The sequence below is a fragment of the Trifolium pratense genome, linkage group LG1, assembly GCF_020283565.1.
Source record: "Trifolium pratense cultivar HEN17-A07 linkage group LG1, ARS_RC_1.1, whole genome shotgun sequence".
NCBI classification, from domain to species: domain Eukaryota; kingdom Viridiplantae; phylum Streptophyta; class Magnoliopsida; order Fabales; family Fabaceae; genus Trifolium; species Trifolium pratense.
In genome coordinates, this window is record NC_060059.1 from 44,966,180 (window position 1) to 44,992,822 (window position 26,643).

General features: G+C 35.1%; 3 protein-coding genes across 4 annotated transcripts; 2 read left to right on the forward strand and 1 right to left on the reverse strand.

Annotated features, from left to right (window-relative positions):
• Window positions 1–36: 36 nt before the first annotated feature.
• Window positions 37–7,156, reverse strand: LOC123908887 (protein CHROMATIN REMODELING 8). Of its 2 annotated transcripts, none has more exons than XM_045959622.1 (7): window positions 6,906–7,156; window positions 6,182–6,733; window positions 5,597–5,996; window positions 4,114–4,981; window positions 2,663–3,272; window positions 1,856–2,323; window positions 37–988 (listed from the first exon to the last, which is right to left on the reverse strand). In XM_045959622.1, the coding sequence occupies exons 1-7, from the start codon at window positions 6,993–6,995 to the stop codon at window positions 305–307; spliced, it is 3,672 nt and encodes a 1,223-aa protein (XP_045815578.1). In that variant the 5' UTR covers window positions 6,996–7,156; the 3' UTR covers window positions 37–304. The 2 variants fall into 2 exon arrangements, with proteins under 2 accessions (XP_045815578.1, XP_045815572.1); XM_045959616.1 differs by having other exon boundaries at window positions 5,594–5,996.
• Window positions 7,157–14,821: 7,665 nt separating this feature from the next.
• On the forward strand, window positions 14,822–17,343 carry LOC123902525 (ABC transporter C family member 5-like). The gene is made up of 5 exons (XM_045952287.1): window positions 14,822–15,238; window positions 15,522–15,827; window positions 16,074–16,137; window positions 16,226–16,465; window positions 16,658–17,343. The coding sequence occupies exons 1-5, from the start codon at window positions 15,026–15,028 to the stop codon at window positions 16,768–16,770; spliced, it is 936 nt and encodes a 311-aa protein (XP_045808243.1). The 5' UTR covers window positions 14,822–15,025; the 3' UTR covers window positions 16,771–17,343.
• A 987-nt stretch (window positions 17,344–18,330) lies between these two features.
• Window positions 18,331–25,831, forward strand: LOC123902514 (NADH dehydrogenase [ubiquinone] 1 alpha subcomplex subunit 9, mitochondrial). The gene is made up of 12 exons (XM_045952276.1): window positions 18,331–18,678; window positions 18,774–18,870; window positions 20,866–20,930; window positions 21,041–21,126; window positions 21,273–21,357; window positions 21,463–21,533; window positions 23,250–23,381; window positions 23,895–24,010; window positions 24,144–24,267; window positions 24,651–24,719; window positions 25,282–25,402; window positions 25,513–25,831. Exons 1-12 carry the CDS (start codon window positions 18,594–18,596, stop codon window positions 25,650–25,652), a joined length of 1,191 nt encoding a protein of 396 aa, XP_045808232.1. The 5' UTR covers window positions 18,331–18,593; the 3' UTR covers window positions 25,653–25,831.
• Window positions 25,832–26,643: the final 812 nt, after the last annotated feature.

Genomic DNA, 26,643 nt, shown 5'->3' on the forward strand with positions numbered 1-26,643 from the left:
CTTTTTTACGCACACGCATTTTTTGTCTACTTAGAATTATCCAAATTAGAACCAAATAAATAAATAGAAAGAGGCTTTAGAAAACTACTATTTGCAGTTTGTTCTCCAGTACAAAATTGTGGCAAGAAACCACCAATGTGCATTCTTCTGACCGGTATCCCAACAAAAACTTAATATTAGTATACAAAAAGTCAACCTGTTAAACGCAAGGAAAGGCTTCAGACTACGTAATGAGTATTCCCTCAACTTATGTGACTTGTAGTGTGCAGTCAGCACTCGGCATCGAATTATTGCAAATAACATACTATTCTCGATAGTCTGGCTTCAGAACCCAATGGGAACCATCTGATCCTTTCTGCAACGTTGCTATTTCCTTTAACATATTCTTGAACAGGGCAAGATCTTTTGAGGGGATCCTGTCCTTGAAATGCTGAACTATGCTGTCTGAACTACACCTGCCACCTTTCTGTTCGAAAAAGGTACAGATTTTCCGTATCATTACTTCAGGTTGGAATCCAGATGAATTTTCAGGAGCCCTTGTAGTTCTAACATTTATAGATCTTGACTGATTTGTGGAACTTGACGACATACCAAACTGATTCTCAAGCCCGGCACTGATGGCTTTTTCTTGATTACCTCGAATTTTAGATAATATTTCAGCAGAAGATAATGCCTTACCAGAAGATGCCCCAGCAGCATATCCATTGAATTTGTTGGATCCGCTGCTTGGTAATTCATCAGATGCTTTGCTATTGTTTAGCAACAGGGGTTTCACAGTTGAACCAAACTTCCGCCGAACAGATGATGGTGCACCAGCAGTTCCCGACCTTCCAGTCCATGTAGGAACAGAGACGCTTTCATGGCTTCGGATCATTCGTGACTGACGTAAAGCTTCTGCAGCTCTTTGTGCAACCTGGGAAGCTTGCTCATCAAGTCTCATCTTCTCCTCATCATTGGCATTCATGATCAACTCATGGTTCATGGCACTCTGTCAAATCATATAAAGAGTTAATCACAAAGGAAAACAGTAAACAGACCAATATGTGCAATATAGTATAGTTTGGATATCTTGTATTTCTTGTACAAATCAACACTACCTTTGTCCTTAATTATTGTTAAGTGGACTTGGATCTCATCCCAAAAGCTAACTCAAAGGAAGAGGATGCCCAAACACATTTATACACCCAACAGCTCGGGAACCTGAGCAATGTAGGACTCCAAAAACAGACTACAAACAATCTAAACACCCACCCTCACGCCTAGCGTGGGCCTGGATCCAATTCCCACATTGCAATATTTAACCCGACTCTGATACCCTGCTAAATGGGTTTGGATATATCTCATCCCAAAGTCTAGCTCAATGGGTGAGGGGGCCCAAACACCAAACAACTATCAGACCCACTATTCACATTTGTAGTCCCGTAATGCGGGACTCCAAACAAACTACAAATAACTTCAACAATTATAAGACCCACTATCTACATTTGTAGTCCCGTAATATAAGACTCTCCAAACTTTCACATGTATTAATCACTTCTCAACAAAACTACCCCCATTAAATGTACAATTGGGAAACACAAGTTTATTTTCTCTCCCATATTATATTATTAATTGCAGGGGTAACTATTGTAAAAGTAACATACATTTTACAAATTTATTGCTACAACCACTTTTCTAAATATGGGTAAAATTCGTAGGTCTTATAATAAGGGATGGATATAGTATATGCTTGCATGTTTCATAATCATCTTAATTCTTGAATAACTACTCATGCAAAGACTGTTGTTTCCAATGATATGCTTGTAATGATGCATGATAATTTAGATGCAAGTTGAAAAATACTGAAGAAGCTTACATGTATCCCATTAGCATCAAAAAGACTTTTCAATATATCCGCTTCTCCATCAACCTCATTACTTTTGTCAACCTTTTCTTTCCATTTTCCTCTTGAAGATCTTGTGTGTGATTTGTCATCATTATCAACTGCAGCATCTTCAGAACCCAGTTCAGCAGTTTGACTATATTCAATCTTATCCTGGTTATCTTGATGTGTCCCAGTAATATTTACATCTTCAGATATTTGACTGAAAATATTTGATGTTTCTGTTGAGCCAGTTTCTCCATCCACATTCAATACAAAAAGGTCCTTCATATCTCGGGCTTTAAAGAACCTTTTCTGCTGTGGGTTCTTCAAGATCTTATTGGTAAGAAAATGTTTGTAAATCTGACGATGATACACTTTCTCCTCTATAGTTCCACGAGTGATTAACCTATATATTGTGACATCCCGTTTCTGACCAATTCGCCATGCACGCTCTCTAGCCTAGAACATTATTCCCCATGAGATTGAAGTTGATACAATTTCACAAACAAAAAAGTAATCTGAAAATTATCAGAGGCATTGAAATTCAGAGTGTATTTAGATTGATGGAAAAAGAAGAGGAAATTGAATGAGGTGATAAAGGAGGCCATTGTTCATGCCCCCTTCGATACCCATTCATTCCTCTTGTTTTTTCCTTCCTATTTTCCCCATTTTCGTTTCCCCTTAATAAAACATCCAGACACAACTAACAAACCGGTCATGAAAAAATGGTGAAGTAAAGGTTTTCAGTCATGTTTCAACCACTTAAAGAGCAAAACGACATTTTAGATACAAACATACCTGCATGTCAGTTGAAGGATTCCAATCAGGGTCAAAGATGATCACTCTATCTGCACCAGTAAGATTTGTCCCCAACCCCCCTACTTTGGTTGTTAAAATGAAAACAAAAATCTCAATCGAGGCATTAAATTCATCCATTAAAGCCATTCTCTGTTTTACAGGAGTGAGACCATCCATTCTCCGGTAAATATGACCAGAAGTGGTCAAATATTTCTCAAAAATGTCAAGCATTTGTTGGGTTTGAGTAAAAAGAAGAACACGGTGGCCCTGCTCCTTCCAAACATTAAGCACTTGAGCTACAACTTTCATTTTCCCACTACGTTCTGGATTTCCATAATCTGGATTGCTGAAGGCATGTTCCCTTTCAAGTAGGTCTGGATGGTTGCAGATCTTGCGCATCACATCAATTCCATAAAGCGAATTTCTGCCTCCATCCAATATTTCCTCCACTTCAGTGCTTGCTAAAAATGCTCTATAAGCAGATATTTGCTCTGATGTAAGGCTGCAAAACAGAACATGCTCGGTTTTCTTTGGAAGTTGGGCATTTACATCAGCCTTCATTCGTCGGAGAAGATAAGGCATAACTAAATCTCGTAGCATGACAGCACACCTGCAACATAACAAAATAATTAAATTATTTGGTAAATATATGGGGGTGACATAGAAAATAAACTCAATCCCTAAATGGAATATGCCAACAATCAAATTAAAAATATTCATCTACAACCCCTTCGTTTTTCCTGTACATCCTAAGATCTCAGTAGGTGAATATGTTGTTATTATAACCAATTAAATTTTATGTTTGAAGGATTATAATTTGATGTGTTTGGACTAATGTCGGAAAGTTTGAAACTTGTTTTGGTCCCTTAGGACTACGTAGTTGCTTTGGGGTTTTTCAACAGTTAAGTACAAACCAAACATACACATTATTGACTAAATTAAAGTATTTTGAGCAAGAAATATTTTTTATAGGAACTTCTAAGCTGCAGCTCTCCATTTTTTTTTTTGGACGGTATGCTTCTCTTCTCTCATAATCATTGTCGCTTGAACTATTGCTTTCAGAGTCTGTTCCATCGGATTCAGCTCTCTTCTTTTTAGAAAAACAACTAACCACCTTAACCTTTTTTAACTAAACTTTAAATTGGAAGATTTAACACCCCTAAATCTATCAGAAAGTGCAATTTATTTCTTCTAGCGTTATTAAAATTGGTTACGGAGTTCTATAGTTGCCACTTGGCAGGGTAAATACACCAAACAGAAAAATTATGGGAGCAAGTTTCTACAATTTTGATAGAAATTCTAACTGACTTCTGACAAATGTCTTGTACATATAAGACAGATCACGGGAAGATGCTACAATAAAACATTTAGCACCTAATTGCAAATGTGGTTAAGCTGATTTTTTTAATTTACCTCCCTCCCAACCCAAAATAAAAGAAATATTGCCCCACCTGTATGCTGTGGATACTTGTAATGGAGAAGCATTTGAATATCCGCCAACTGCTATAGGAACTGCAAACTCAGCTTCAAATACAGGCAAAACACCCAATTTTCCAGGGAAAACAAAATCAAACAACGACCATAACTCACTCAGTTTGTTCTGAATAGGTGCACCAGTCATTATGATGCGGTGTATAGTTTGTAGCTGTTTGCAAGCTAATGTAACTTCTGCATTTGGATTTCTTATTTTATGCCCTTCATCAAGAACAGCATAGCCCCAATCAATGTGAAGCAACTGGTCCCCCAATATCCTTAGCTGCTCATAAGTGGTGATGAGTAATCCAGATTCTGATCTCATGACACGATTTATCAGGGTTTCCCATTTTCTTGTGTTTTTAGACGGTACGCTTCTCTCATAATCATTGTCGCTTGAACTATTTCTTTCAGAGTCTGTTCCATCGGATTCAGCTCGCTTCTTTTTAGAACCCAGATCCCGAGCAGAATCATGTAAAAGTTCTACATGAAATTTAGGATACCACTTTTTAGCTTCCCTTTTCCACTGCCGCAGGAGTGTAACAGGACAGACAATAATGCTGGGTTTATACATGCCACTAAAATGCAATGCAGCCAGAAATGATAACACTTGTATAGTTTTACCAAGACCCATCTCATCACCAATAATTCCACCAGTATCTTGGCAGTGCAACTCCCACAGCCATTGAACACCAACCTTTTGATAGTCAAACAGAGCTTCAAATATGTTATCAGGGATTTTCAATCCACCTTCTAATGTTACATAAGATTCATGTTCAGAAAGTTCAACATCATGCACTTCTAAACTTTCACAACTGGAAGTGTCCAAGCAACCATTTGCATTTTCTGCAATAAATAAAATTAACTGAATTAATTGAATATGAGGACATAAACATAAATAAAATAATACTAAACCAAGCAAAGTGGTCTAGAGGAGTGACATGAACTGAAACCAGTGCATGATGGATCATAAGTCAACCTTCCCCCACAATGACAGACAGAGGGCTAATACATATCTTTCAATTTATCATTATTAGCTATCAACATGCAAATTACCGACTTACATATTACTCAGAAAAAGATCAGATACAAAACTGACATTTTAACGTTGCATTGCATGCATATACACCCAACAATAAAAACAGAGTTATAACAAAAGATGACATGTCCATATAAACAAACACCAATAACAAATAAAAGATATTTATGTGAACCATTACATTTTAAAATTATAACCAATTGCAACTATTAATGGTAAAGGCGTTGTAAACTTTCATATAAAGTAGATATATGAATATCCAGAATCAGTTTCACTTATGAATCCAGATATACCATCATGCCTGCAAATCTTTTACTTGCTAGGAAGTCTATTGGAGGTATAGGAACACAGAACACCCACTACCTCAATTTTTTCTATTACTATTCTTTGTGCCTTAGATAAATAAGAAATAGGCATACCACTTCCTTCCAGTTTTCTATCCTCAGAAGAAATACGCTTGGTCCATTTCCTACCAGGCAAAGGTCGCTTCTTTTTCCTTTTTGAATCTGTATTAAGATCCTCGTCACTGTCTATAGGTTGGGGTAATTGTAGTGGTTTTTTTAGCCTGCGAAAAGGAATAGTGGGTGCATCAAGCTTCGGTAACTCTTCAGGCTGAAGCAGCTTGGAGGTTGGGCGAGCTCTTGCTGCCTGAGAAAATGATCTGGCAGCTCTCTCAACACTGGGCAAAACACGATCGTCAGCATTTTCTTGCTCAGCTGCATTACGACTAGTTGATGCTTGAGGTTGTTGAATGCCACGCTCAAAGCCCTTTAACTTATGAAAAGGAGTGAAAATTCCTTTTCTAACCAATTCATCCCTTTCCTGAAAAACAACCGGTATAAATTAGTTCTTTTATTTACAACCACCAACTACATCCTTCAAATTTGATTCTTTCCTAGCACATTATACCATCCAATATATGAAAATTATTTTAGAACAACAAATAAGTAACATGATAGGACAAAAACCTGTAATAAACATTAATAACAACAATTCGTGTAACTTACAGTTTCTACAAATCCCGCAGAGGCAGCATCCAGAACAGCATCAAAATCAGCATCGTCATCAAATGAAACCGTCTTAAACCGCTTCGCAGGTCTTTTACTTAATTTCTTATCATCTTTAAGCTTCTTCTTTGGTCTTCGATCCTCCTTAACTAAACTAAAGACAACTTTTTTACGCTCAGTACTTTTCGAATCACCATCCTTAGAAAATCTCGAAAGCTCTTTCTCCAATTGAGCCTTTGTATTCTTCAAACTTCTCAACCTATCAGCAGCAAGAGCAAGCTGAAGCTCCGAACCACCACCCTCACCAATCCCTTCCTCCACATTATCATTCTCCTCACCAACATCGCCATTTTCTTCACCCTTATCAACATCTCTAGGCCGTTTAATGGTGGAAGAAACCGCACCAATTTCAAATTCGATCGCTCTCAACTTCTGATGAAGTTCAGCTTTTGCAGTAGATAACGGATCAACATTTTCAGGTAAAGTAGAACCTTCTTTTTCATCAGTGTTCCCTTCAGCTTCAGTAACAGTAACTGAATCATTCCTAGTAGCCTACAATAATCAACACTATCTTAAATTTAATTTCAACTTTTGCAAGTAAACAAAAACATTAAACAACACTATAATCTATATTATTGAACTTCAATTTAAATTTCAAGACCTAGTTGAAAATTAAATTGAATTGAAATAGAATAAGTGAAGTTGAATTGAACCTAAAAATTACCTTTTGGAGAACGTGGCGTTCGATGTCTTCAGGATTGGCGGATTTAACGCCTAAAGTAGTAAGCAAAATTCGATCCTGTTCTTCTTCCATTGAATTAAAGTGACGTTAATGGAAGAGAAGATTCTTCGATTGAATAATGTAACTCAGCGCAGCGGCATTTGATTTTTTTTCCATTCCAAGGTTCTTCGTCCCAGTTTCTCACGGAGGACAGGTTCTGGGTAATGCTTTCAATAGAATACCAATAACTTAACATTACAAAAGAGTTACTATATAATATATATAGGCTTAATTACTTAATTGGTCCCTTAAAAATATTTATAGTTTTAAATTGGTCTCTTAAAGAAAAAAAGGGCCAAATTGGTCCCTTAAAGACCTGCCGTTAAATATTTTGGTCCTTTCCGTCCAGAAACTGTTAATTTTTACAGGTGGCGAACTAGATGCTTACATGGCTGCTCACATGGGTGCTTACATGGCTGCTTACTAGGTAAATCATTTAATTTTAAAAAAAAAACTTAAAGTTAAAATTTTTTTAAAAAAAAAATGGCAAATTAAAAAACAAAAGAGATAAAAAAGAAAAGAAAACTCAGAAAGGAAAAAAAGAAAGAGCTTGCGAACTCAGAAGCTTTCGAACGGCGAACGGCGAACGACGGCGACGCGAAGGCGAATCGAAGGAGACAACGAATCGAAGGTGAATCGAAGGCTAATCGAAGGAGACACTACACATCCAGGTTACAAATCGATCCTTTTTATGTTTAACTTTGTGTTTCTGTGTTTACAAATCGAATCGATTTAGGGTTTTGTATTTGTTTCTTTTCTGTTTTAGATTTCGAATTGTTTTAGATTGTTATTGGAATTTTGTTGTCTTCTTCTTGTTGCTAGTTTATTTATGGTTTTAGTGTTTGTTTATGATTTAGGGTTCTTAGTTTGTTGTCTTCTTGTTGTTGTGGTCCGTCCGTTTATTTTGGGTGTTATTTTATTAGGTGTGGTGTGTATTATTCATGGATGATAGATTGGAGGTGGTGGTACATCATGGGGGTGGTTTGAAGAGTTTGATCACAATGGGTATGTTGGAGCAGATGTAAATTGGTTTGTTGATGAAGATTATTTTTCGTATTTTGAGTTTGTTGGAGAGATTAAGAAGAAATTGAAATACCCAAGTATAGTCACAATGTGGTTTTATGACCCACAAGATGTAAATGAGTTGGTTTTGTTGGAGGATGATATGGATGCAAATAGAATGAAAAATATAGCACGAATGGATGGAAGAGTCCACCTGTATCTTATGCATCCAATGGCTGAGCCTGAATTCATTGAAGCGATTGAATATGGGCCTATTGAGGGGGTAAATGAAAATGGGCCTGCTGAGGGAGTAAATGAAAATGGGCCTGCTGAGGGAGTAAAAGAAAATGGGCCTGTTGAGGGAGTAAATGAATATGGTCCAACTGATGACTTAAATGATAATGGGCCAAGTGAGGGAGTCAATGAAACTGGCCCAACTGGCCCTACTGAGGGAGATAAGGTTGGCCCAACTGCTGAAAAAGGGAAAGGTGTGAGAATTGATGATGATGTTATTGATGATTTATTAAATGAAGTTGAGTATGATGAAGACAGTGAAGATAGTGCCCTGGGAATATACTTTGATGATTCAGAAGAAGATTGTTTGCTTGAAGATAACTTTGACACTGTTGCGGATGAGACTGTTGTGGATGAGACTGTTGTGGATGAAAATGTTGTTGATGAACCTGTGACCAAGGGAAAGGGAAAGAAAGGTAAGAAAGTGAGGCAAGAGTGTAATGTTTGCAAACCAACAAGCAAGAAGGGAAGACCAAAAAAGAAGAATAATAACTCTAATATATATACTGTTGTTCAAAGTGCACAACAAACTGCACAAGGTGATGAGTTATTTGAAGAAGATGTTGGGAATATTGACAAGAGTAAATATAAAGCCTTTGTTGGAGGATTGAGTGATATTGAGGATTATAATAGTGAGGAGCTAGATAGTGGAAGTGATAGTGACATTGAGAATGAAGTTGAGGATAGTGAGGATGAGACCAAACTTCAACACAACCAACATGGAGAATTTGAAGTTTATGATGTTTTGTGTCTGTTATATTTTGTTAGCTGATATGTTGTAATTGAGAACCTAGTATATATGGTCTCGATCTTTTGTTTATATGCCCTCAATCTTAGTATATATTTAATCAGCTGATATGATGTAATTGAGAACCTAGTATATATGGTCTCGATCTTTTGTTTAATGGCTATCATGTATCTGAGAACCTTATTATATATGGTCTCAATCTTTTGTAGGATGGTTATCATGTATCTGAGAACCTTAATATATATGGTCTCAATCTTTTGATTAATTGTGCCTAATTGTTATGATGTATTTGAGAAACCAAATTAATGTAATTGAAAGTCTTTGGTCTCAATATTTTGCTCTCAATCTTTGGTCTCAAAATTTTGCGCACATTTGGTTACAGGTCTCAATATAAGCAATGTTTATTGAAGATTAAGCACTTCTATGGATAAGAGTATAGGAAGATACTGAAAACTACCATTTTTTAATTTGAATTCCATACATAAACCTCATTACATTATGCATAAATTACTTCATAAATTACACAAACTCCATTCATTACATAATGACATAAACTACCTCAAATACATAGATGGGTTGGAAATGAATCTACCACTAAACAAGATAATGGTCACTAAGACCAAGATAATTCCAAAACATAAACACCCAAAACCAGTTGAAATCTTTAGCCATTTTTGAGTTATGACCAATTCATTTTTGAGCACATAAACTTCATTCTTCAGCTTTCCATTTTTCTTCTTTTGCCTTGCAATCTTCAAATCACGTTCATCAACAATATCATCATCAAACCACTTAAAGAAGTTGCAACCTGCATCACCATCATGTCTCCAATTTCTACATCCCCAAAACTTTTTCCCAAAATTATGACTTGAAATGTCTTTAACAGTTCGTAATATAGCAACTTCATCACATTTGCAGTGTTGTGGTTGTCTCCTAATGACTGAACTTATAGATCCAGTGTTCCCAATTGAACTTCTTCCACTTGTTTCAACCTTCCTGCGTTGTGCAAACGAGCTATCACTGGTGCTTGTCATTTTTTTGTGGGTAACAAGTCAAGTTTCGATGAGAGAAGAAGAAGAAGAAGAGGATTGGAATGTAGAAGAAGAAGAAGAGAATGGATGAAGATGAAGATGAAGAGGATTGGAATGTGAAAGAACCCTAATTTTTTTTGATTAAAATCAACAAACAAAGTTAAATACACAATCACCCAATTTTTTTGCCTAGTCATAGCAGCCACATAGCAGCCACGTAAGCATCCAGTTCGCCACCTGTAAAAATTAACAGTTTCTGGACGGAAAGGACCAAAATGTTTAACGGCAAGGTCTTTAAGGGACCAATTTGGCCCTTTTTTTCTTTAAGGGACCAATTTGAAACCATAAATGTCTTTAAGGGACCAATTAAGTAATTAAGCCATATATATAAAATCGAATAGGTTCTGGGTAATGCTTTCAATAGAATACCAATAGTAATGCTTTCAGAGTAAATTTCGGTTTTTAGAAACCGAAATTTATTTTCAAGGCAAAAAAAAACTTCGATTTCTACGAACCGAAGTTTTCTCAAGGGCAAAATTGGAAATTCAAGGGGATAAAAGATTCATGGGGGTGGGAAGAGAAAACATCTATATATAAAACCTAATAGACTCTAAACTAACAGGCCCAATAACATAACCTATTATTTTATCATCTAACACCTACTCTCTCAAACTCATTATGCATCAACAAAAAGCATTATGAGTTTGTCAAACAAAATACGAAAATAAAATAAACTACCAAATAAAATAAACTTCTAACATCACCCCTCAAGCTAAAGCTTACTAAGCTTTAAGCTTGTTACAAATTAGCCCCGACAATAAATCAACCCAACTAAGATCATGATCAACTGAGAGCGGCCATTCACAGTCAACAGAGAAACCATCAAAGAGAAGAGCAGCCATAAGTGCATTCAAACAGAAGAATAAACAGAGGAAAGTGCAATAGGGAGAAGTGCAATACAATCAGAAGAGAAGTGCAATAGGGAGAAGTGCAATGCAATCAAAGAGAAGTGCAATTGGGGGAGAAGTGCAATACAATCAGAAGAAGTGCAATAGGGAGAAGTGCAATACAATCAGAAGTGCAATGCAATCAGAAGTGCAATAGGGGGAGAAGTGTAATACAATCAGAAGAAGTACAATAGGGAAAAGTGCAATACAATCAGAAGTGCAATAGGGAGAAGTGCAATGCAATCAGAAGAGAAGTGCAATACAATCAGAAGAAGTGCAATAGGGAGAAGTGCAATACAATCATAAGTGCAATAGGGAGAAGTGCAATGCAATCAGAAGAAGTGCAATAGGGGGGAGAAGTGCAATAAGGGAGAAGTGCAATACAATCAAAAGTGCAATAGGGAGAAGTGCAATACAATCAGAAGATATCAACCATTGTTACTATAATCCAGTAACCAAGAGCCTTCCAAATTCCCACTGAAATCCTTCCAAATTCCAATGCCATAATACCAACAATTTTCCAAACAAACTAATTTCTTGAAGAGAATTGAGAAGACTACCAACGCAGATGCAAGAAGGTATAATTAAACACAAGACCCAATTTTTTTCTTCTTTCAATAGAGCAAAGTCAGCCAACCAAATCCAACACAAAACTTACCTTAAAGTGGCATAACACCACGGTCCACACTACCCATTAAAAAGTCTACCTGAAGCAAACTATCATTAGGGCACACATTCAAAATTCAACAATATAATAAACTCTCCACTACAAGAAAATCTGGGGTTAGCTACGACTCATTCCCCAAAGACCAAATAGTACTCCAAAGACCAACCAAATTAAAGCTTCAACTCATTCCCAATTTTCTTGGGAACTCAACAGCGGAAAAGCGGCAAACCGTTTAAGGAGGATCGAACATAGCTCTAGATACCATGTTAGAATCAGAGATACAAATAGGAAAAGAGAAAGACGACTAGGGTTTCAATAGAATACCAATAGCTTAACATTACAAAAGAGTTACTAGAGACTATATATAAAACCTAATGGACTCTAAACTAACAGACCCAATAACATAACCTATTATTTTATTATCTAACAGATAATACTATCCTTTGTAATCCAGAGAGTTGAATTTCTTCTAGTACTAGAGAAGAGAATACTATCATTTGTAGCAGTATTAATAGTAACTTTTAGCACTACTATGATGAGGTGAATATTTGAATTTGAATCCAATCAGACTGTCCCCCATATGAAGCGATAGTTTTGATGTTACTTGTTACTCCTTTCGTTCCAAAATGAATGAGTCATTTTGACTATATGCACTATTCACATATCTTTGTTTTGATCATATTTTTCTTATTAATAAATAAAAATAAATATAATGTAACCAAAAAAAAAATTAATATATAAGATTTTGTTCGATTAATCCCGATGAGTATTTTTAAAATATCATATTTTTATATTTTTTACTATTATACAATTAAAAATATTAATCGTCAAAGTTATGTATTGACATGCGTGACGCAGTCAACTGACCTACTCATTGTGGGACAGGACAGAGGAGTACGACGAAACCATTTCAACCAAAACAAACATAAAAAGGAATTTGGTTAGGCTAAGTCTAGGGTGGGAAAGCAACATAGGTCTCCCACCATGGTTGACTTTGTTTTAGCCTTAGATTCATTTAAGGAGGGTGTATTGGATTGAGATTTTATGAGACAATTTTGCCACAAAAAGTCTTGATCATTTTAGATTTTTAACACATGATTTGAATGGATTTTGAGAGATTTTTTTCAAAAGACTTTTTACAATCAAGATTTCATAATACTTTATATATTAGGAAACTTTTGTATATTTGGAAATTTTTTAAAGAATCAATAAATTTTAATAAAAGAAATTATATTTTTTTCGGAATGCAAATATTTAAACAAAAAATAAAAAACCCTTACTTTTTTTTACGTATATGTTTCTGATCATCAATAAAAAGGTCACAACCACCACCACCATTGATGGGAAACAGAAGTAGATGAATGTGGCAAAAATATTCGTTTGCTGTAAAAAGTTGTAATGAATCAAAAGTTTGTAAAAAAAATGTAGAATTTGTTAAAATATTTTTTTTGCAAAAAAAGATATTTGATAGGTAATGAAGAAGAAGAAGAAAAAAAAACTGGTACAATGATGATGAAAGTAAAAAGTCTTGGAGAGTTTGAAAAAGTCTGAAGGCTTTTGAAAAAGTGAACAAAAAGAAAAGAAGAAGAAAATCAGTGATGATGAACCGAGAAAGTAATAAAGAAGAAGAAGAAATTTGATACAGTAATGATGAGAGTAAAAAGTCTTGGAGAGTTCAAAAAAGTCTGAAGGTTTTTTGTGAGATTGTTGAAAAAGTCTATCAAGTGTAATTTCAACTAAAAATTCTCTCAAAATTCATTCCAAAGAAGAATCTATCAAAATCGGTAGACTTTTGAATACCAATAGACATTTTAAAAGTAGTAACAAATCTCAATTGAATAACAACGAATTTTGTTGCTCTGGAAAAAAAAATCATGTTTGTCTTAATTGAATACCACAAGATTTATTGAACTTTTGTAAAAGTCTTGATTGATTACCTCAAGATTTTTTTGTCATAAAAAAGTCTTTTAAAATCCAATGAAATCTCAATCCAATACACCCCCCTTATATTTTCAACAAAAAAGTCCATCAAAATCCATTTCAAAGAAGAATCTATCAATATATATATAGACTTTTGAATACCAATAGACATTTTAAAAGTGGTAAGAAATCTCAATTGAATACCAACGAATTTCATTGCCTTAAAAATATCTTTTAAAATCCTTTGAAATCTCAATCTAATACACCCCCTTAATTTCGGTTACATTGTTTTGTTTCAACATTGATCCCTAGCTAGTTTCTTTAGTTGCCAAGTCTTATTTATCTTTGTCTATGTTTAATTCTTTCAAAGACTAGCAAAAGTCCTTTTATTATCTTAGGTCTTAAAAAATGTAGTTGATATCAAGTGAAAATAATTTTTTGAATAATTTTTTTCCTCCAATTTTACAGGTTCTTAAAGAAGGCCAAATCATACAGGCAGGAAAGTATGATGATCTTTTACAGGCAGGAACATATTTTAGAACTCTTGTTTCAGCTCACCATGAAGCAATAGAGGCTATGGACATTCCTAATCACTCCTCCTCGGAAGATTCAGATGAGAACGAGTCCTTGGATGCATCTATTATGACGATGAAGAAATCTACTTCTTCTGTAAATATTAACAGTTTGGCGAAGGAAGTTCACGAGGGATCATCATATCTTAAAGAAATAAAGGAAAAGAAGACAAAACGCTCAAGAAAAAAACAGCTTGTTCAGGAAGAGGAGATTTACTTGCCTAAGCAGAAAAAAACAGCTTGTTAGGGCGGGGTAGAGTCAACATGAAGGTTTACTTGTCTTACATGGCTGCTGCATATAAAGGCTTATTGATTCCCCTCATAATCATTGCACAAACATTATTTCAGTTCCTTCAGATAGCCAGCAATTGGTGGATGGCTTGGGCAAATCCTCAAACAGAGGGAGACGAACCCAAAGTAGCTCCCACAACTCTTCTTCTCGTTTACATGGCCCTTGCCTTTGGAAGCTCATGCTTCATATTTGTAAGGGCTGTTCTTGTGGCTACGTTTGGCCTAGCAGCAGCACATAAGCTATTTTTCAACATGCTTAGAAGTATTTTCCATGCACCAATGTCTTTCTTTGACTCTACACCAGCTGGAAGGATCCTGAATCGTGTAAGTTGTCTTGTTTTGTCCCCTCTCCTCTTTTTTTTGTCCTCTTGTTTTGTCCCCTCTCCTACGGTGTCTATACTATTTTGTTTCTTTCTTTACTGTTTGAATTTGTTTGCCATGTCGTGTGTGTATGGTTACTCTTGCATTTCAATTCTACTTAAAGCAGGTGTATACGGTATTAGATTGTGTTATAGGAAAGGGCGTAAGTGATGGTTTGGAACCAGGCAGTATCCAGTATGAAATATTCTTTACGTTACTAATCGCTGTTGTATGGCTGGACTTGCTGTGACATATGGCCTGAATTTAAATGGACGATTGTCTCGCTGGATACTTAGCTTTTGTAAGCTAGAAAATAAAATTATATCTATTGAAAGAATTTATCAGTACAGTCAAATTCCTAGTGAAGCACCACCAGTTATTGAAGAATCTTGCCCTCCGTCCTCATGGCCCGAGAATGGGACAATCCAACTAATTGATCTGAAGGTACCATCTCAGTTTCACATTAAATATGCTCTTTGTTCTTTGTTTAGCACCAATTAGTCCATGCCTATTCTACTGTGTTTAATTTCGATTTTAGTCATTTTATTGTTTTACTTTTTTTGAGGGGATAAAACTCTTATGTTTTATTGATGTTGCACAACAGTAGAATCTAATCCAAACTCTTAGTAATGTGCCTTGCATCAAAATCTTTATAATGATTTTTCTACTGCAATTACCTCTTTCCGGCGATGATCCATCTCATTTCCCTCTAATGTCTCTCTTGAAGGTTCGTTACAAGGAAAATCTTCCCATGGTTCTTCATGGAGTATCCTGCACATTTCCTGGTGGGAAGAAGATTGGAATAGTCGGACGAACTGGCAGTGGCAAATCTACTTTGATTCAGGCATTATTTCGATTGGTTGAACCAGAAACCGGGAGAATCCTTATAGACAACATTGATATCTCAGGAATCAGTCTTCATGACCTTGGCATCCATTTGAGTATCATACCACAAGATCCAACCTTATTTGAAGGCACCATTCGAGGCAATCTTGATCCTCTTGAAGAGCATTCTGATAAAGAGATTTGGGAGGTCAGTTTAGTAATATTCTTTCGATAGTTTCATTTAAATAATTGTGCGGAATTTGTGTAATTGTTAACCAAGTATTGCTATTTTATTGTTAGATGATTGATTAATTTCCAAAACCATTTTATATTTTCACTCCTTATCTAATATAAGAGAATAATTGAATAGTCCTTGTTATTTGAAAATTATGTATATCTTAAGTAAAAGTGTGGTGGTTCTCTTTTTGATTGCTTTGTGTTTAACTTCTATCAGGCACTAGATAAGTCTCAGCTTGGACAGATCATCCGTGACCAAGAACAAAAGCTTGATACACCAGGTAAGAATTCCCCAAAAACTGGAATATTCCCTGTATCTTTTCTTCACCAACCCCTCAAACTGGAATACTTAATATTTGTTTGACGCAGTGCTAGAAAATGGTGATAATTGGAGTGTACGACAGCGGCAACTTGTTTCTCTTGGTCGAGCCCTACTCAAGCAGTCAAAGATACTTGTACTTGATGAAGCAACAGCATCTGTTGATTCTGCAACTGATAAGCTTAACCAGAAGGTTATCCAAGAAGAGTTCAGAGACTGCACTGTGTGCACTATTGCTCATCGTATTCCTACTGTTATTGACAGTGATCTTGTTCTGGTACTCAGTGATGGTACGTATTGTTGTATGCTATTCTCATGGATTTATTTAAGTCTTTTCTCTAAGTCCCTATTTGATGCACAAAATGAAAAGGAAATAAAGCTCAAATGTGTTTTTAAATTGTGTGATTGGGATGGCTGGAAATGATTTATTTATGTTTCACTACTATGTGCTCACAATGTTATCTTTTGACATTTTTTTGCAGGTCTAGTTGCAGAGTTTGACACCCCATTGAGACTATTAGAAGATAAGTCATTGATGTTTTTGAAGTTGGTGACTGAATATTCATCGAGATCAAGTGGCATGCCGGATTTTTAAACAAGTTCAAAATGTCTCAAAACCTTCATAGTTAGCGGCAAAAAGAGATTAAGAACCTTCAGAGGTAGCGGCAATCAAAAGTTGAAACAGTGACGATGCTTGAGTTGCTGCCACTGCTGCATTGGCACACGCAGAGACATAAAATGAATAGACGTGCGTTGATCAACTTGATCAACCGCTCCAGTGGAGGAGTAAATGAGTTTCCTGTTTGAAAGTGTTATAAGTTGATACATCCGTTTGAGAAATTCATGCATGGTTGAGATGCTTGGTTACAAAAAAGATCGGCTGTTACAGTAAGGTAAACACGGGGCATCTGCATCTGAATTGATGGGATCAATTATGTACAATAAAGAGTTCTGAGAATGAGGTAGTAGAGTTTTTTGCTTAGAGAAGTTTAGAGTTGGAAATAGTCTTGTGTATTCCACGGTTTTCTTATAGCAAAGTAATTCAGAATCAAGGCTGTTCTAGGCTGAAAATTTGACTACATTTCATATCCCACAAGAATGATATCGGTTATATTTTTTATCTACCACATATTGATTAGCTTTCTTATATAATCTCTGATAATGTAATTAACTGTTTTGTACAATATATCATAATTCACTAGTGAAGTATCCTTTGCAATATGATATTATACACCGTGTTATGTACTAAGCCAGAATAGATTACCATGAAGTATGGCAGACACTTCTATGCTATGATCTCTTAAAATTCCCCTTGCATCATAGGGGGTACAGACTCTTTGCTGGTTTAAAATTAAAAAAACACCAAAAAGCCTCGTAACTGATCCTTTGGAACAGATCAGGGGGGAATGATTGTGTTATAGCATCTCCTAATTCTAAGTTCACTTCAAATATCATAAATCTTGTACCTTAAAGTTATGATTATCAACCACATCTAATTCTCTGCACAAAGGTTGTTTTATCACCTATTGGCTATGAAGAGGATATAACACGTCCTCTTCATGTAGTTACCATTGTTCAATAAGAATGAATGGTTAAAACTATTATTTTATCTACAAAAAGGAAATTGTAGTGTTCAATTATAGCAAGGGTTGCTCGCAGTGCGGTTTGGTTCAAGTTTGAGCATAAAAAGTCATCATAACCGCGAGATAAAGATGCATGTGGTTCGGTTGGTTTTTAAAAAGTCATTCAAACCAAACCAATGCGGTTAGGGTTGGTTCGGTTTGTGCCGTTTATCGCGATATATAAAATATGACGCTATTATCAACTTGTTATAAAATAAATATAGCAAATTTTAACTTATTTTATTGTTTACATGAAATTGCATATACATAAGAACTTATTTTTAACATCAACAGTATAGTTTTGGATCGCGTGAAATGATATGTTTTGACAGTCTACTGTTTTATGGACTCAATTTGGGTTGGGATTGCTAAGTTAGACAAGGTAATAGGTTGATTGCTACTAGTTGATAGAGTTAAGTTTAATATTGCGGTTTTGATTGGTTCTATTTGCGGTTTTACTTTTGAATTTGTTCGGATAAATCACCCCCTAATCTAAAGTAATTTAAGAATGCAAGTTGATTTTTTTTTTTTTTGTCAAGGAGTTCACCATAAAGTGGATAAAGTGAGATGACCTAAGCTATAAGAGATCTGTGAACTCCTGAGTGATGGGGGTGTATTTAAGAATTAATTAGTTGCTAATAGATTTAGTCCCGATACAAAACGAGCCCAACAAATGAAGAGTTCTCAACTCTAGCGTGCACCCTCCGGTCTCCATAATAGCATAACTTCATTTCTGTGTTCTCTCTTCTGCTTCGATTCTTCTGCGTCGTTGTTGTTGTTGTTCTGGAACGGTAAGATGCAAGCCATTACGAGACGCTTAGGTCACCAATCATTCAAGTCTTCAGCTTCGCTCAAATCTATCTATCCAATTTCCGATCACTGTATGTAATCTCGAATGTAATGCTTCATCTTTATATTTATCTCTCAATTCCCTTTTTCAATTAACTAATTGTAATTTTTATCATCGTAATTGCAGATTATGGAATAGATCACGAACGTTATGTATCAACCATAGCTACCAAGGGCGTTGGTCACCTCGTCCGCAAGGGTACTGGTGGAAGATCTTCCGTCAGGTTAATCCCATTCATCATTCTCCTCTTTTCTATCGGATAAATAACACTACTTCAAATTTTTTAGGTTTATTTATTTATTTAATTTTATGGCTATTTATGATAAGATTGACAACAAAAATGTTCATTTCTGTTGGTTTAGGACCTACATTTTCTAGGTAAAAATTTTAGGTTCTTCATTTTTAGTTTAGACTGTTGGGTATGAGTTTTGAGCTAGCTCTCAAGTGAGGTATTTGAATTTGTGTGTGGAAAGATATGAGTATGGTCTCAAGTCCTTCGATTTATTGAATCAGCTCCTGTAGAGAGATATATGAATGGTATAAATGGGGCTTGAGAATTCTTTTTCGCTTAAGGGCTATGAAGCACGGACACCAGAAACTGACACGTCGACACCGATAATAATTTGAGAAAATTTTATAATTCAATGGAATCATGTGTCGTGTCAGTGTTGGACACCAACGCGTGTCCGTGCTTCATTGCTTAAGGGTGTTGCTATAGATGAAGACCTAGTGTTTTGGCTGGGGTTTGATTTTGACCTTACCGGCCTTGCCTGATCAAGAAACAAAAACTAAAGCTGTAATCATGACTGGCAATTTGTGAAGCACAAACACCTCTCCTAAGTATTGTGGCAATGTGTCAGACACATTTCGGACACTGAGACACTGTGGATGTGTGTCATATACGTTTTAATCATGGTGTCCAATTGAAAAGAATTGGTTCGGACGCCTGTTAGACACTTCTTGGACAAATGGCAAGAGACTGAGCCGACACCTGCTCTCGGCCATACACCGACACTTATTGAACTCTCCTAAGTCCTAACCTTATATTAGATCTTTTACTTTTCGAGACAAATACCAAAATGATGTCTCTTATCCTTTTTTTATGCTCGTTATCATAGGATTAACTAGTTCTTATTAAAGACACAAATCATCTTCATATCTCAGGATTATTTATGTAAAGATTGCATTATAAATTATTCCTCCTAATCTTAATATTCTTGTTTGTGAGAGCCTTAATCTTAAATCTCAGTTTAGATTTTTTTGTCACTGTGTCTCCATGTTCTATTGTCGTGTCAGAGTTCGTGCTCCATAGCTGGCAAGTGAAGCCAACTGCTAATGATTTCACCATTAACTGTTAACTTTGGACCCTATAATTGTAGAGGGTGTTATATATAGGGACAAACTTTTTTCCGTAAAAGGGCCTTATAATTAGGGGACAAAGGGAGTAGCTGATATTTTCATCTCTTAACTTATCCATAGGAGAAGATTGGATAAATTTTTGTAATTCAATGTAGTTCCTGCACTAGAGAAAATCTCAAATAAAATTTTCAAGAAATGAAGTTGCATTGCTTAGTACGAACTGGCATTCATGAAATTGTGAAAATATTGTAAGATTGTTTGGATGAAACTGTAGGTTGATTTTGCATGTTTAGGAAGGACTAGACACTGTAAATAATCTTTTATATTGTCACCAGTTCATTGCTTAGCATGATATATGATGTTTAATATTATGTTTTCATGAAGTTATATCATGGATGTTTCTCGCTTATCGAATATAGGTCTGCAATTTTAAGGCTAGGGTTGCCTTTTCTTCGGGAGGTGTTCAATTTTGTTCTTTTGCATTCTGATTGAATAGAAAGCGTTATTTGAAATTTCTTCTTGTAGTATGAACTGTAGTTTATTAACCTCATTAACCTAAAGATTAGGATCATGCTGAGGATCAAAATCTTCTTTTGACCTTTTTACTTGGTTTACTTGTCTCTAAAATTCTCTTTTTTCTGTTGCTTTTTTTGAAAAATCTAGAGATTAGTGAGTTGGATAGAAATATGGTATATATAGAACATTATGGCATCGTTTGTTTCATCTAGCTGACCCCGCTTAGTGGGATAAGGCTTGGTTATTCTTGTATAGGGTTCAGAAGGTTTTGATCTGTGTTAAATGTTCTTATAAATGGCTCGTAGATAGTTAAAGTAATGCTTGAAAGCAATTCCTTGTGCAGTGGTATTGTTGCTACAGTATTTGGGGCAACTGGATTCCTTGGTCGTTATGTTGTCCAACAACTTGGTAAGTTTGTGGGTTATATAATTGTTTCAAAGACATTTTTTCCTGAATATTGTTAACAAAGCTAAAGTATTGTATTGCTTGTTTTTGGGGATGCCGTTCTCCTCTTCCAGCTAAAATGGGATCTCAAGTCTTAGTTCCATTCCGTGGCTCTGAAGATTGTCCTCGTCATCTCAAATTGATGGGAGATTTAGGACAGGTATCATTTGATGATGTTTTAATTCTTGTTAAGAGTCCACTTTTGGTTTTTCTTCCTTCCTGATCTAAAAAAAAAGTAAATAGTGCTATGTCGTTGGCTATTTCCATTCACTATTTTGCTAATCTTCCAGTGATTAATATGCCCAGATTGTACCCATGAAATTCAATCCAAGAGATGAAAGTTCGGTTAAGGCTGTAATGGCTAGGGCCAATGTTGTCATCAATCTTATTGGTATACATCTCACGTAATTCCGCAACTTGAATTTGAATATTTCTGACTGTTGGTGATTTTTTGTTTAAATCACATACTCATTTTGGTTTATTTGTTTGTTGGCAGGAAGGGATTATGAGACAAGAAACTACAGCTATGAGGAAGTGCACTATCACATGGCTGAGAAACTTGCAAAGGCATGTACTTTCACATTTGTTAATTTTGATCTCATCCTATATCACCATGTTAATATCTTAAATTATGAATCAGTCACTACTCTCTAAGAATTTTTTTTGCTTACATGTTTGTACATTGACATTTATTTTCAATAATAACAGAATATTCTAAATCTTAAAACAAAATGAATTTAAATGTAGCTTCCAATTTTGATAAATATTGCTATTAACTGCAAAGTTTGGGATGTTCATGAAGTTGTGAGAGAAAGGGACAAAAGAAAGTCAACTTGACTTGGTTACCGTAATGTTTTCTCAAGAGTTTGTGTTTTATGCAATCTGGTCAACTAAAAATAATACCGAGCATCAAAACTGTAGCATGTCCAAATTGTTCAGTGTCTCTCAAACTGCATATTGACTCTTACCTTTACTGACTGGGTTTCAATTATTTAAAAGAAAGTTTTCCAAAATGATTATTGAATCCATTAAAAACTGTATGGTTCACTTGGTTGAATTATATTCAGGTTAGAGGTTCAAAGCAGTTTCAATGGGCTCAGAAGCCTCTTTCAAACTTTAAGGCTCCGTTTATATTTATGGAATCTGATGGAATGGAGCGGAATGGAATAGAGTGGAATGGAGCGAAATATAATTTTTGTTCCATTGTTTGGATATAGTTTACGACGGAGCGGAACAAAGTTCTCATTTTATAACTTTTTATTCCTCTTTTGCCCTTATTTATTCTTATTTTATAACTTTTTATTCTTCTTTTGCCCTTACTTAAAAACACTACTATGTTAGATAAAAAAAAATATTATGCAAAATAACATAGCCTGTGTTTTATAAAATGATTAAATTTTGCAATTTATAACTTTCATCTCTTATTTACAACTGGTAACAAATTGTGGTTTGAACCCATGAAATATATAAAACAATTTACCAAACATAGCTTTGTAAAAAAGAAGTAATCAAACATAGCATGGAGTATAAATATAATTGTTCATATGAAAATGAAAACGATTTCAGAAAGATAAGAAATGCAAGACATGCACAAGAGGGGTAATAGAAGAGGGATTATTATGTGAAGAAACACAACAAGAGACGTAATGAAGAAAATAGGGATAAAAAAATGGACAAAAGAGTAATTATATAATTAATAAGTTTCGTTCCATTGCATATATCCCAAATTGGATGGAATGAAAAATAGAGAGAGATAGTGTTATAGGACGGAATAGGTTCCATCATGTTACATTCCACTCTATCCATTTTTAAGAAATCCAAACAATAGAATTTAACTACATGTCATACTAGTCCACTCCATTCCATCATGTTCCATCAATCCAAACATAAGCGATATTTCCAATGGATTTGAGTATTGGTTTAGTCATATGACAATGTGAGGTTTAGTGCATGAAAAGTGAGCTAATATGAAGCCTTGCAAAGCTTAACTTGGCTTGGCTTAGTTTGAATAATTTTTATTAGAGTCATGCTAACAAGTTCCCTAAGGGCACTGTTTAAGGAATCCATAAAAGGAAATTTTATCTTGAAAATACAAGGCAAACACTTGTCAAAGTAATAAATTCATAATTATCTATGAAAAAGTTATACATCTTTTGATTCTTTAAACAATGCCCTAAGGGCACTTGTTAACATTTTATTTTTATTATTCTAATATCTATAATTTCCTAATTTGATCTGATATTCAATTTTTCTATTGGTAAATCATAATCTGAGTCATTGCAGATTTCCAAAGAGCATGGTGGTATCATGAGATTCATTCAAGTTTCTTGTTTAGGGGCATCTCCTTCATCATCTTCCAGGATGCTTAGATGTAAAGCAGCTGCTGAAGAAGCGGTTTTAAGAGAGTTACCTGAGGTACATTTAGTGTCTCACTCTTTAGGCCAGTAATTGATTTCCAGTTCCATTTTCATCATGTAAAAGGTGCAACTATTCTCTAATAATTTTTTATATTCTTTTGGGTGGAATCGAAAAATGATGAAGGATTTGGAAAAAAAAATCCTGAATGATAGAGATAGGTGTCAAAGACCATTGAATAATACACTTTTTACCACCCCAGTATTGACTCTTCATTGTCTTGGTCTTCGCTTTTATTATTCTGTGAACAAATGGTAAATTTAAAATTATTGATTCATTATTTGTAAGGTTTTGGGTTTTATCTAGCAATCTCTTTAATATTTGAGTAAAAGGATAGTTTGATAGCATTTTGCTACTTTCTCACAATGTCACAACAAAATAGACATTTATTTTTTTCTTTGTGAATGGTGAAATGAAAATTATTTGCACTCTTACAGTTGAATATTGTGATCATCATGCTTTGCTATCTTGCAAGAGCATTAATTTGACAATTCACAATATCACCCTTAACAGGCCACAATCTTCAAACCTGCTGTTATGATTGGTACAGAGGACCGGATTTTAAACCGATGGGCTCATTTTGCAAAGAAGTATGGCTTTCTTCCGTTGATGGGGAACGGGAACACAAAGTATGAATAAACCTATCAAGCAATTACTCTAAGCTTCAGTGATTTTCCAAAGTGAATTGTATTGTTAAGTGATTCTTCCTCGTGGCATTGAAATTCATGTTTCTTATTTATTTTTGACATGCAATTGTTGCAGAATCCAACCTGTATATGTTGTTGATGTCGCCTCTGCACTTACTACAGCCTTGAAGGATGATGGCACTAGCATGGGAAAGATTTATGAGTTGGGTGGTCCCGAGATCTTTACTGTGCATGAATTGGTAATCTCCGACTTTGTCCCGTTACTTGTGCATGTTTTGTCAAAACAAGAGATGATATGGCATGTTAGTTGTTAGGGAAAAATGTTCCAAGAAATCAGTGAAATGAGGTATGATAGAAAATGAGGAAAACTGAGAAAATCATATCTGTGTTTGTAATCTTTTTGTTTCTGAAATTACAAAAATTACAGAATCTACAGTGATTAGAGTATTTATAGAGAATTCTATCAAACTGACTTAATTAATCAGAGCACTAACTGTTTAACTAGAAGACAGAAGCATTTAGAACAAGCTGCACGAGCGTAACATCTCAGCAATTCACAAAGCTAATACTAGCTAATAGTATTTCCCTAACGATGTAGAATCTTTTTATGTTAAAAATGCAGGCAGAGATTATGTATGACGTGATTCGAGAATGGCCTCGATATGTGAATGTGCCTCTTCCAATTGCAAAGGTGTGTTCATCACTTCTTCATTAGTTGATTCCTTGTCTACTTACTAATGAAATGCCCTTTGATGGACATATTTTTGGCCTGGTGGGGCTATTATAATGATTTCAATATTTATATAACATTCAATTCTAGAAGTCTCACATTTATAGAGTTTCAAGCATGCTTAGTTCATTTTCTTAATGCATCTAATAATCCAATACTAAATATGTAATTGGGTTTGTACTTGGGTGGGATATCATTTCTTTCTGGCAATGAAGCTATCTTCCCCAGTTGAAGTAAGATTAGTCAAAGACTCTCGTATAGATTTGTGTTAATTTGCTGTGCTTTATCATATGTATGCTATTTGGGGATATCTGAGTTAGTATCTCACAGTCTTAACTATGATTTGAAAGACAACTATTAGTTGGTCCTCTTCTGTTTTATTTTAGTACATGGTCCCTTTTTCTTTTAGCTGTGCATTATTAACTGCTCATGGGAGGGGAATACTCAGTTTCCTACTAAGAGTAAACTATGTCACTCTAATGTCATCATTTGCCAACATTGTGTGGGGCATGATTAATTTCAGGCATTGGCAACACCAAGGGAATTATTCTTAAATAAGGTTCCCTTTCCACTACCCAAGCCTGAGATGTTCAATCTGGATCAGATCCATGCTTTTGCTAAAGATACTGTTGTTTCAGAAAACGGTGAGTTCCTTACTTTGTCGCAATGTCTTCATATTGTGTTCCAATACATTATTATAGAATTTGCTTTCACGGTCTTGTGTCCGACATTTTCTGTTTGATGAAATTTGCAGCTTTGACATTCAATGATCTTGGAATTGTTCCTCACAAGCTAAAGGGATACCCTATTGAGTTTCTTATTTCATATAGGAAAGGAGGTCCACAATTTGGTTCTACAATCAGTGAAAAGGTCTCTCCAGATGCTTGGCCTTAAGATTCTTTGGATATTTGGTCCTGAATCATTTTTCTCTTTTTGTATCTTCCTTTCATAATGTAGAGTGGGTAACCATGTTTGTTGATGATGAAAATAAAATCCAGATACCTGATTTCTGAAAACGCCTTTGAATCAAATTCAAAATCATATTTCTAATTGTAATATTGAATGTTATCTTATGACCATGTACTTTAGCCCTGAATTAGGTTCAAACTTGGAATCAACCTCTATTTAACCATGTCTTCAACAGCTCCGGGAAAAACAAATTGTGCATTTGAAGATAAACAACTAATAATAATTCAATAAATTTAAATATCAAAACAGGGAGAACTGGAGAGGGGAGAAGTTTGGCACTGCACTAAGTGTCTTTTAAATATCTTACCTTGCATAGGCCAAAGCAAAACTTCGATAGGGGAGATAACTTCTACAAGATGTACCAAGAGTCTTACAGGTACACCGACTCCCCTTACATCAATATCATTTTTCAGCTTCCTTACAAATACAAAGAATAAAACACTTCCCCTCAACTCAACCACGGATTCGATAAAGGAGGTGAGAAATTGTGGATATATTTATTTTATTTTTTATTATTATTTATTTATCAATATAATTTCTTATACCAGTCGTCAATAATTTAATTCTATCATGGTTGACTGACACCAACGTTTTTTTTTTTTGACTCAAAATAAGGATATTCATTCATTCCAATAATTGATACAGTACATCACATGCAAATACAAATTCAACATAGCTAAAAACAAAAAGGATGAAACTGCAAACAATCTCACAGCATCCATGTTAATAGCATACAACGGCAATTGCAATATGCCTACAAATAATATAATATGATAAAAGTCACCAGAATGTCCATGCTTCCGGATCTGCAACGATGATGCCCAAATCATTGATCGAATCTGCAATTGATTGAAATCTACCTTTCAAAATGAACCAAACGAACACCGCAACAAGACGGACAAACAAACGCCGTAAC

Bases quoted from the DNA above. Each gene is read 5' to 3' on its own strand.
- LOC123908887 (XM_045959616.1), bottom strand. From the start codon at position 6,995: ATGGAAGAAGAACAGGATCGAATTTTGCTTACTACTTTAGGCGTTAAA. The intron at 5,997-6,181 runs GTAAGTTACACG...GTTGTTTTTCAG, and splicing joins CTGCGGGATTTGTAGAAACT to GAAAGGGATGAATTGGTTAG. The intron at 989-1,855 runs GTAAGCTTCTTC...ATGATTTGACAG, and splicing joins TTGATGCTAATGGGATACAT to AGTGCCATGAACCATGAGTT.
- LOC123902525 (XM_045952287.1), top strand. From the start codon at position 15,026: ATGGCTGGACTTGCTGTGACATATGGCCTGAATTTAAATGGACGATTG. The intron at 15,239-15,521 runs GTACCATCTCAG...TCTCTCTTGAAG, and splicing joins TCCAACTAATTGATCTGAAG to GTTCGTTACAAGGAAAATCT. The intron at 15,828-16,073 runs GTCAGTTTAGTA...AACTTCTATCAG, and splicing joins CTGATAAAGAGATTTGGGAG to GCACTAGATAAGTCTCAGCT.
- LOC123902514 (XM_045952276.1), top strand. From the start codon at position 18,594: ATGCAAGCCATTACGAGACGCTTAGGTCACCAATCATTCAAGTCTTCA. The intron at 18,679-18,773 runs GTATGTAATCTC...TCGTAATTGCAG, and splicing joins CTATCCAATTTCCGATCACT to ATTATGGAATAGATCACGAA. The intron at 18,871-20,865 runs GTTAATCCCATT...TTCCTTGTGCAG, and splicing joins GGTGGAAGATCTTCCGTCAG to TGGTATTGTTGCTACAGTAT.